The following is a 10,645-nucleotide window of genomic DNA, read 5'->3' as shown; positions in this document are numbered from 1 at the left end:
CCTCCAGTCCCCCCTTGCTGCACTGCCACTCTTCCTGGGGGCAGACATGGGGCTGCTCCTCCATGGGGGTGGCTGAAAGGAGAAGCCGCGTGTTTTAGGGGCTCAGAAGGGCTCGCCGTGCATGGACAAGGGAAGCCTTTCCTTGTTTATCCCCAGCTGGCCTGCAAACCTGCGACATGCAGATTATCTGCGAGTGGCAGCACCGCAACTGATTTCTGCTCCTGGTGGAGATTTGCTGGATTCTGCTGTGAGTTGTGGCCAAGGGACTGAGCTGGCCCAGCCAGGAATAGGATTGGATTTTCACCCACTTTGTAAACCCCCTTCTCACGGGCTGGGGACCTCTCTCTCAGCCACATCAACTTTGCCATGCCCACGGGGGCCTTGGCAGGAACATGCAGATGCAGATGGTGATGGAGATGCCAGTCTCACCCTCCCCGCCCACCATAGTTGCTGCTGTCTGAACTGCTCCAGCGGTTTCCTGCTTCCTCCACGGGGCCTGCCTGTCTTGTGCTGGGCTCTGCAGGAACCAGAGTGCGTCCATCACAAGGGTGCTCCCCCGGAGATCAGCGGCCCCAGAAAAGCCATCCACAAAGGTCCCAGGCGGGAGCAGGACCGCGGCCAGCTTAGTGCTCAGTCTTCTCAGCAGGAATCCTCTCTGGTCCCAGCGTGTGTGGGTGGGCCCTCGGGCTCATGGGCGGTCCATGGGCTTCTTTGTTGGCCATTCAATGTTCATGTATAAATTTGGCACGAGATCGTCTTCAGCGCATTTGTTGCGTGATCTTGACCATGGTTCAGGCTTCTCATAAAACGTATTCCTCTCAAGGTTGCTTCTGATGTCTTGTCTTCTCTTGGGCTGGGAGGAATTGGGCCTTGGCCTGGCTTTGGGGCAGAGGGGGGCGTCGCTCACTCTTGCAGGCAGGAGCTGGGAAGCTGGTGGGCACCTCTGCTTTGTTGGGAGGCCAGAACTGGCCCAGCCTTGTGCTACGTTTGCACGGCTGGTGGGCGTGGCATGTAGCTCTCCCTGAGCTGCTTTGTGCTGCCCTGCATGCTTGGGCTGCTTTAGTATAGGGGGGGCTGAAAGCCAGCTTCCACCCTCCGCCAGCAAAGAAATGAACAAAATGCAGCCTCCGCCTGCCAGGGTGTCCCAAGAGAACTCCGCCAGAGTGGGTGCAGTGTCCTGCGGGATCGCCGGCAGAGGGGCACCTGCTCTGGGCAAGCAGGCCGTGCCGGGCGGTGGGAGGAGAGGGCTAGGGAGGAGGCTTCCTCTGCGGTCTCTACTCGGGCAGGGTCTGGGGAGCAGGCTGCATCGAGCCCAAGGGCAGAGCTGCCAGGGGTCGGGGCACTGAAGCCAAGCGGCCTAGAATTTGGGCCACAGTCCATGACACCCCCTTGCTGTCAGTCGCATGCATGGCTTCTCCCAGCCATGCTCAAGGTTCAGGCCCTGTTCCCACAGACGAGGATCAAACGCAAGATTTCTGGGCGAGGGGCCGCATTTACATTAGGCGAAGCCAGCGAGTTCTTGCAGATCTTGCCCATCCAGGTCTAAAGTGCAAAGTGGATTGGGCCCTTTTAAGCCACCATCTGGATGAAATGAGGCCATTTTGCTGCCGCTGCAGTCGCTCCATGGGAAGACGAAAGGGAGGTGGCTGCCTTCTTTTTTGAAACTTCTCCCCAGCTGGCAGCCAAAAATAACTTCCATTCCACACCATATTTGTGCAAGGGATCTGGAGCCTTTGGGAAGCCGATTAAGCCCCGTGCCCTGTTGCTGGGGCGTGCTGCGTTCGCTCGCAGGCACCGGAGGGCGATGCATCTAACGGAGCTGAACTGGGAGTGCCTGCTGCGCGTGTTCTCCTTCCTGGACAAGAACAGCAGGAAGAGTTTAGCCCAGACATGCCCCAGGCTGCTCCGGGTCTTCCAGGACCCCTCGCTGTGGCCCCTGCTCCACTTCCGTTCCCCGGCTGAGCTGACAAAGGACAACTTTGTCTTGGGACCTGCCCTGCGCCACCTCTCCATCTGCTGGCACTCCAGCCAAGTCAAGGTGTGCAACATCGAGGACTGGATGAAGAACGACCTGCAGAGGAACATCTGCGGCCTGCACGAGCACGTTGTGAATGACTTTTTGCTCCAGGTGTCCAGCAGGTAAGAGAGGTTCTCCAAGCCTTGCTCGAGAGGCGGGTCTAGCCTAGGCTCTGCCCTGCTGATGGGAATGGCTCATGGGAGTGCCTCCCAAGAGATGAAGCGAAAGCAGTTTTATTTACATGTACACCATAAATACTTTCGTACCCCAGGAAGGTTTCCAGTGCTTTTCCCCAGGGATTGCTAAAAGTGTAAAATCGATTCGAGCACTTCAGTTTTCTAACAGGCTTGTTCTGCATTGTAATCGCCTTGCGTTACGTCTGCGACTCAGTGCCAGGCATTCCAAGCGTTTTTTCAATGGAGGCTCTTGACCACCCCCCAAGACATGTGATTTTAGCCAGCCCCTCCTGCTCCCTCACTTTGGGGGCTAAACATTAACTATTTCACTGGTCTGAACAAAACCCATCCCACCACTGGTGAATACCAAAGCTATCAATCTTCTGTGGGACTCTCTTGTATTCCTCCTGAGGGGGGGAAATTAAAACTATTTTTTATTACAAGGAATTTACAAGTATCATAAAAGCTGTAGTTTTTCAACATTTCATTCACTTTGTTTTAAAAACCTGAACGTTGCTATTGAACTAGGCAGAATACAAATATCCGGGACAATGGGCAGACACTGCGACTCATAAAATGAAACAAACTCTAATCAATTCTGTGCAGTGAGAGGAAAAACGACTGCCTTACTCAGGAATTGATATCCACAGAACCACCTTGCTTGTTTTGATTCTGGTCTGCACATAGTCGTTAGATGTAGCTGAACGTGCTTGATCCTTGATAGCCTGGAGCAGGACAGATTCCTCCAGGAGGAGCTGAAAATGAAGCAGATCTATTAATCTGCTGTCTTTCTGCTTAATTTAAATTTTGTTATGAAGAAGACAGTGCAACCATTATAGTTCTCCCTAAAACCGAAAAGCTTCTAAGGCTCTGAACATAGGACAAGAAATTCTTACTCTCTGTTCAAGCTTTACCGTCCCTCTCAAGTTAGGCATAGCTACCTTTTGCTTTGCATATTCAGAACAATTATCAAAAGCAGTGTGTGTGTGTGTGCGCGTGCTGTGCCAGGTGGAGTCGAGCCCGCGTTATCTGAATTCAACAGATGAAGGAAGATGCTGCCGGGCTGGCCGGTTCAGATGGCCTGTTTCCCCCCCTTCCTAACCCTCGGTGCTCCGCTTTCAGGTGCCCGAGCCTGCTGTCTCTGAAGCTGTCCGGATGTGGCCACGTCACTGACGAGTCCATTGCGCTGCTCCTCAGGAGCTGCCCCTGCCTTCAGACTCTCCAGCTGGAAAACTGTGTCCTGATCACTGACTGGACTCTGGAAGCGGTAACTCTCCACGCCGACTCCTTACGGACTCTGCACGTGGACTTCTGCAGAAACGTAACAGCAGCTGGGGTGCAGCAGGTCCAGAAGAAGCGCCCGTTGCTGACTCTCAGCGCAGAAAGGAGCGCAAACATGATTCCAGACAAAAGGCCAGGCAGCTGGGCCTCGGAGAAGGGGTTAAAGCGAATCCTGTGGCATTAGCTAAGCCAGCAGCCACACTTGGAGCTCGATTCTGCTCTGCTCTTTCTGTTTGCAACTCAAGATGCTTGTTCGTTGGAAGAGAGGTGTAAAACAGGAGGACAGGAAGTTACTCTACTCAAACTGGCCGTGGAAGTGGCAAAGCTGCTGTCCCAAAGATCTGGCAGCCTGCTACAGAAATTGGGGCTGTCCTTTTACTGGACCATTTGAGGAACCCCTGTGGTCTGTTCCATTTCTCAAACTAGTGGGGATGCTTTTGTAGCAGGGATTAATTAAGTAATTAAAAAGTAACTCTGTGATAAACCAACCAACCTTCCCTTTACAGATGTGCCTTTATTTAAGCATGCTAGATTTTTAACACAACTAAAATCTTGAGTCTTATCTTGACTCGTACAGTCTTAGTTTTTCCATGTGTATCGTTCTCTAAATTGTTATTTATTGTAAATAAAATAATGCATCTTACTTACAATTAGGCGGAACTGACTCTCAGAATAATGGCAGGGGCTCAATTCTTACATTAAAAAAGCAGCCCTCATTATGCATTCTCTTCTACCTTTTATAACAAAACTTTGCAAGAGCAGTATGAGAAAAGTGTTGGATTACTTGAATGCCTGAATGCCTGAATGCCTTCCCTCCCTCCCTCCCTCTACCTACCTGTGAGATTTTATTGCCTGCAGTGTCTTAAATGCTTCAGAAAAATGTCAGTTTCATCTTGCCACAATCATGAGCGAAAACAAGAAAGAGCAAAATCAGAAATGTTGTAGAAATTAAACACGTCAAATTAAAAAACCACAAAAAGAACTACCATTCGGTTCTTGAATCTGCTTTATTTTCTTTGCATAAGGAACCCTGGACAGGCATTTCAAATTAAAACAAAAATAAATATATGAATATTCATGTAAAACTGTCCTTTCTAATGAACAATTATACACAATGTACAGCTCTTCAGATTCACTGGGAAAGGGAAAGGTACCATTCCCAACAAAGTAAAAAGTGCACCAGAAAGGCTCCATGCAAACTTATCAAAAGTGAACAAAAATAGGGGGAAAGGGGGAAACTTTACCAATCTCACTTTTTTGCATTTTTTGCTTACAGTCACAAAAAATAAACACATCTAAATTTTGTTACATTTAGAGTAACTAAAAAGGTGGCCACTGCTTATGTTCCTAAAACATCTACCTTTTACTGTAAAACCATGTCAGCACTGAAATCCGGTGTGGGCGTTCTTTGTGGGGGTGGGGGGGATTTCTGTCCACAGTCAATAGTCTGTGTCCGAGCCCTCGGCATTGTCCACGTTGCGGGACAGCATGTAATTGTCCATGTCGATGGACCTGCAGTTGTTGATTGCATAGCGCAGACGCTCCGCCATGACGAGCTGACTGGAGTAGGGTGGGAGGCGCAGCTGGAAGAAGCAGGTCTGTGAGGTAGGCAGGCTGTCATAAGGCTGGCGGGAAAGAGAGGAGGCTGGGTTAGGCCGGGGACGGGACCGCCACTCGCCAGGCGGAGGGGGCTGGGAGGGCCCCGTCGCCCCTGAGCCTCCCAGACCTCAGGAACGGGTGCCGGAGGCTTGTGCCAAGCTCAGGGCTCCCGGTTTAAGAAGCTGACCCAGGGATGCCTTTTAATCCCGACACGCCTGTGGGGCGCAGATCAGCGAGTCCAGAACCAGAATGTCTTTCCCGGCATTCCCCTCCTCAGCGCAGGAACAGCTCAGAGGCGGCTCTGCTCGTCAAGCATCCCACCCCCTTTTTGGGGGAGGAGAGTGTGTGGCAGCTCAAGCTGAAACCCCCTTGCTGAGCTCCAGCCTTCAGGGTGGAGGGACAAGCAAAGCCTCTCCGTGGGTCAGCGTCTGCCATGGCTCCAAGACCCACCTCCCACCGTGTGGGGTTCGCAACCCCAGAGAGCCTCTTCCCCCCTCCTGCCCGGCCCCAGCCCGCTGTGCTCTGTCCCACCGCAGAGCCCGGCTTGGACCCCTGAGCAGGAGGGGTTGCCGCCTCTCAGCCGCCCAGGGACCGGCCCCTTGGTGCCAGCGCTGACCACGCCAGGCAGGAGTGCCGGGGCCAGGGAGGGCCCCTCTCGGCAGGCAACGCAGACCGGAAAGCAGTCGGAGGAGCAGAAGCGCGCCTTACCCGATCGACCTTCATGATTTGGAACCGCTGAGAAATATCGGCCGTGTTCGCAGGCAGGCGGGACCTTCCGGACACGAACCTCATGAAGAGGACTCGCTCCTCGTTGGAGAACTCCTCCAGGGTGCGCCAGAACCACTGCACGAGCTGGTGCTGCTCGTCCACCTCCCGGTACCGCACCACCTTCTTCAGGACGTCCACCGAGATCTCCGGCATGCCGCAGACCATCTGCTCCAGCTGCTTGGCGGTCAGCAGGGACAGCAGGGGGACTGGGACAATCCAGGACATCCCTTCCCGCACGGCAGCCACCTGCAAGCACGGCAAGCGGGGTTTCAGCCCCAGCCCAGACTTCCGGTGTGCGCGGGAAGCATTCCCAAAAAAGAAACGGCCAGGAGGAATGCAGCAACGAAAGCACCACTGGGGACCAACTGGGGAATGAGGTAAGTATTTCCATCTCGGGGGCGGGCCCTGCAAACCGCGTTCCTTCAACCACACCGGCGTTTCGTTCTGAAATTCTGCCTCGTAGTGAACTGTGCAATGTGACTGGGCAAGACGGGACAAGGGCCAAACTAACACTTAAGGCTGCACCAAGCAACGCTGCAAAGGCAAACAGGGAATGCTCCTGAGCTTCACAAAACTGACCGATTTGGCCGTGGAGCATCAAGAGTCTCCGCGTCGGACTGTTACCTGACGATCCATTTCGTGAAGCCTGTACTCGATGGCTCTTTCCACGTATTCCTTCCGGTTTGAGAACGTGAGGGGTATGCTGTTCCCACCGGGGATGATGGGGACCATTTTTCCATCAGCACTCTGGCCGATAAAAGAGTCTAGAGGAATCATCTAACGGGAAAGAAATTAAATATTTTTACTGGTGTTGCACTTTGCCAAGCAGTCGTTTAACTTCTTTGCAATCTCACACATTCCTTCCACCTCCCAGTTCCGATTCTTCTAAGTGCCCCTTTGGGCGACCCACACATCGTGCTCCTCCGACGATCTCACGTACATGAGCTGAATTGGCAAGAGCTCAAAACCATTTTCATTTTGTACAGAATCGGTGCTCTCTTGCTCAGCAGCTCCACCAGGCAGGGGCACGGGAAGCAAATGGGGGGGCTTTTGCGCGACCGCTGGCAGCTGCTGGGGAGCCCTGGTGGCTCAGCTCACCTCGTGGAAATTCTCCTCTGTGATCCCGCTGTCTTCAATGTGAAGAATGCTATTCAGGGTCTGCACGTAGAGGAGATCCACCTCCTCCAAGTCTTCCAGAGTGAGCGGGATACAGCAGAGCTGCTTCCAGACCATGGGGGCCAAGTGGAGGTCCAGAGGCTTCTTGGTGCGAATGGCAACGCCCATCAGAATGCCCAGAAACTTGAACTGTGTCAGGTGTTCATCCAGGCAGGCAGAGGGGTTCAAGAGCAGCCTGGGAAGGCACACAACATGAGGTCGGGACTGACCCACAAGCCCCAATTCATTACCCGGAGACAGGAACGCCAGGTGGCCCACCCTGCCGCCAGGGACGGCGTGAGGGTGGGAGGGGATCACCCACCACCCACGTTACATCCTGGAGGGTGCTGCGAAACCACTTTCAGGAAGGATCCTTCTCTGGCGAGGCAAACGCACGCACACACACAGAAATACAAATCCCACAAAGAAGAGCAAGAAAACAGGCTGGATGCTCGAGTCCTGGTCCGGAGGGCTGTGCCCCTCTGCCCCGTGGAACCAGGGTCAAACAGAGAGGTGGAGAAAGGCTGAGGGCGGTGAGTGGTCGGGAGACACCAGGGGCCTGTTGGTTTCTGGGCAACGGCAGTGTGCAAACTGGGCCCCTGGGTTTTGTCCAGCCACAGCCCCCCTTCCAGAGGAAGCACAAAAGCCAAAGCTGGCTCACTAGACCTTCCCCTCCCCTTCTCTGGGACTGGCTCTGCCCCTTCCACTCAGGGGCCCCTGATGGCCCTTCCAAAAGGAACCCTCCGACTCACCGATCCCTATTGTAGCCAACCTCGGCTGTCGCGTTTGGGGAAGGAATCAGCAGGTCCACGATTCCCGTTTCAAGTTCCTTTCAGTTTAAGGGGAAAAAACGGTTTTAAGAATTATCAAGTGGCTCAGCAAAGCAAGCCCACAAAGAGCAAGAGGACGGTTGCTTCTGCTCCTCTCCAGGAGGCAGCAGCCCTACAGTTTGGCTCTTTCCGGTCCCAGGGTGGATTCCCTGATCATCAGCTTGCTTTTAGTAACTTGGCATGGGACTGTAAAGCTAGTGAAACATTAGCAAATACGTCGTCTTGTATCCTTCTCCCTATTTTGGCGCGAGACTGCAGGTTGGCCAGATGCTGGGCTGCCCTGGATGAACTTCCCACCAACCGCCCAGGGGAGCAGCAAGCGCTGGGCCCCGGGCATTATTTCCACGGGCATGTGCTCTGCTTTAAGCCCGTAACAAAACGTGTGCTTACTCACTCACTGTGCTTTGCATCCCGCTCCAGAATTTCAATAAGAGAGAACAAAGTTGTGGCCCATCCTCTCTATTTTGGCCCCCCAGGGGCAGGAGGAGATACAGGTCTGAATGAGCACAAGGGGGATGTACATGCTTGTCCTCATTCCCCTTCCACTGACAGACCAGGCAGAGCCTTTCACAGGCCAGGTGTGCACAAACAATCAGAGCGCCCTAACTCAGCGTCCTGGAATCCTGTACCTGGCACATTTCCGTGATGGTGTCGTCGAAGACGCCCCCAGCGTCGTCAGCCCCTTCCCCAACAAGCTTCACCTTCCAGGCCCGGGAAGGCAGGCGAAGATCAGAAGCGTTCAGCTTCACAACCTGCCTAGCGATCTGGACGAGAATGGGCTTGCACTTCCTACCTCTTTGGAAAGAGAGAAAGGGAACGTCAACTGCCCCCAGGGCAGGTGCACTGCCATGCTTGGGGCAGCCAGGCATGCACTTCCTTTTGCATGCTGAAAAGGCTGACCTGGTGGATATCCGCTTGACTGTGATCTGCGGGCCGTAGTTCTTCCCCTGGACCATTGTTTTCCCGATGGACCGAACCATGGGCAGAGTGTAGACCCGTGGCGCCAGCAGCGGCCTCAGCTGCCCTTGGACGATCCCCCACGTTCCAGCATTGTAGTGGGAAGTGCTGTTCTGTAACGAAAGGGTGGCCAAAAGCTTTACGCTGAGACGCACTCCCTCCATGGCAAAAGAGGGGCTCTGGAAAGAGCCACCACCCCGGGGCTGGTGCTGCAAGGCCACTCTCCCCTCCCCACTGGGGAGGGGTGGAGAAGCAACAGGCTGTCCCCCCTTTCCAAGGCTGCCACTTCCTAAATGCCACAAAGGAAAGCAGCCCATTTCCCTCCTTAGTAGAGCAAGCACTCCTTGGACTGGGCAGACTGACCTTCCTCGGTCCCCCCGCCCCACCAAGGCCCTCGCGATGCCCGGCTTTCCTGATCCCGGGCCTTCCAGACCGCAGAGGTACAATGCCCATCCGCCCTTTCTCAAGCCACATTGGCTGGGCCTGCTAGGAGTTGTAATGCAGCACAATTGGAGGGCCCAACGTTCAACCCTTTGGCACATGCAGATGCTCGAGGTGTCTCCCTCTGCTTTCTGGTGCTCGAGAAGGCGGCAGTCACAGCCCGGAGCACAACCGCTTGCCCGGGCTTTGTCTGCGCACGAGGGCGACCAAGACTAAACCCTGGTGCTGGTTCCACCACCTGGCCCTGTGGTGAGGCCAGCCGCATCCCTGAGATCATCCGATGCCCCGAGCAAGGCTTCCTTGGAGGCGGGTGGGGGAGGAAGGCAGAGGTTCGAATTCCCCTGCACGGGGAGCGGCTTCACCTGGTTATTGGGACTGAGGTTCAGCAACCGCCACGAGGAGTACATGAGGTCGGAGAAGTGGTAGAGCAGCCGGAGCCTGGCTCGGACAGTGTGGATGCTCACTTCCTTCAGGGCCCCGTACTGGGGCGGAATGGCATCGGGCAAGCCCAGCTGCAAAGGCACCGACACCCCTGCCCAGAGAAAGAGGCGGTCAGCCCCGACCCACCCGTCTGCGGTCCCTGCTCGGTCCTCTCCACAACGGCCGTTGTGAGGTGCCTTGGAGGAGAGGAGGGGCGAGATCTTCCGGCTTCGGAGAGCCGGCCAGGCTGCTGATTGCCAGTCGGTTGGCCAGAGCCAATCTCCCCACCGGAAAAGTCTCTAGTCTTTGGGGGGGAGGGGAAGAAAGCTGCTGAAAAGCAAATGTGTTGCGGCAAACTTATTCTTGATTCACTCTGGAGGCTGTTGCTGCTATGGACCCTCTGGCCAGGAGAAAGTTGCCGCATCTTCCCTCTCAAGCCCCGAGGGGCAAAGGGGAAGCTCGTGCAGAGAGGGTTGGCCTAGCAGAGGTCTGCAGGCGGAGGATAAAGCACCCGGGGGCCCTTTACCTGGTGCTCGGGGGGGAACTGGCGGGGCAGTCCACGCAGCACTGTGACATCGCCCTGCCGAGATCTGTCGGATATTCTTCCCTTGCAGAAAAGTAATCAGGGTGGGCTCCCGGACATGGTTGGTGTGGCCCAATCCAAGCTGGATTCAGGAAACAAAACGCTCAGACACAGAACAGCCCCGACAGAATGCTTCACTAGACACTTCCTGGGCTGTGGGTTTGCGGTAATCTGGCATTTATCCCAAGGTGCTTTTGGTCAGACACTGGTGACAATGGCAGCTCACGCATCCAAGACTGGCACTTATTCCACCCAAAATCGGGGAACAAAATGGGACCAAAACGATAAAGCTGACCAGGCTTTACAGGGAGAACGGCCGAGAGCCGTCACGTTACAGACCTTCCCAGGACGCCTGCCAAGGGTGAGCTCAGGCTTTGCCATGCAACGGAGAGATGGCCCAACCAGGCTAACTATATGC

General features: G+C 54.7%; 3 protein-coding genes across 8 annotated transcripts in view; 2 read left to right on the top strand and 1 right to left on the bottom strand.

The window, feature by feature from the left end:
- Positions 1 to 10,645, top strand: part of RAB8B (RAB8B, member RAS oncogene family) — a 187,128-nt gene that overhangs the window by 76,580 nt on the left and 99,903 nt on the right. The gene's annotated exons all lie outside the window — the stretch shown is intronic.
- On the top strand, positions 1,644 to 3,890 carry FBXL22 (F-box and leucine rich repeat protein 22). Its single transcript, XM_063313909.1, has 2 exons — positions 1,644 to 2,139; positions 3,316 to 3,890. The coding sequence occupies exons 1-2, from the start codon at positions 1,805 to 1,807 to the stop codon at positions 3,656 to 3,658; spliced, it is 678 nt and encodes a 225-aa protein (XP_063169979.1). The 5' UTR covers positions 1,644 to 1,804; the 3' UTR covers positions 3,659 to 3,890.
- HERC1 (HECT and RLD domain containing E3 ubiquitin protein ligase family member 1) overlaps positions 4,463 to 10,645 on the bottom strand; it is a 72,785-nt gene continuing 66,602 nt past the window's right edge. For 5 of the 6 annotated variants that reach the window (XM_063313982.1, XM_063313979.1, XM_063313981.1 and 2 more), the window contains 9 exons: positions 10,171 to 10,309; positions 9,587 to 9,756; positions 8,727 to 8,896; positions 8,456 to 8,621; positions 7,749 to 7,825; positions 6,940 to 7,192; positions 6,466 to 6,618; positions 5,782 to 6,087; positions 4,463 to 5,099 (listed from right to left, as the gene is read on the bottom strand). In XM_063313982.1, coding sequence (XP_063170052.1) covers positions 4,914 to 5,099; positions 5,782 to 6,087; positions 6,466 to 6,618; positions 6,940 to 7,192; positions 7,749 to 7,825; positions 8,456 to 8,621; positions 8,727 to 8,896; positions 9,587 to 9,756; positions 10,171 to 10,309 — 1,620 coding nt within the window. In that variant the 3' untranslated portion in view covers positions 4,463 to 4,913. The remainder of the gene's footprint in view (positions 5,100 to 5,781; positions 6,088 to 6,465; positions 6,619 to 6,939; positions 7,193 to 7,748; positions 7,826 to 8,455; positions 8,622 to 8,726; positions 8,897 to 9,586; positions 9,757 to 10,170; positions 10,310 to 10,645) is intronic. The other variant, XM_063313978.1, reaches the window with a different exon arrangement.

The sequence above is a fragment of the Candoia aspera genome, chromosome 13, assembly GCF_035149785.1.
Source record: "Candoia aspera isolate rCanAsp1 chromosome 13, rCanAsp1.hap2, whole genome shotgun sequence".
Classification (NCBI taxonomy): domain Eukaryota; kingdom Metazoa; phylum Chordata; class Lepidosauria; order Squamata; family Boidae; genus Candoia; species Candoia aspera.
This window is presented reverse-complemented; position numbering and strand designations above follow the sequence as displayed.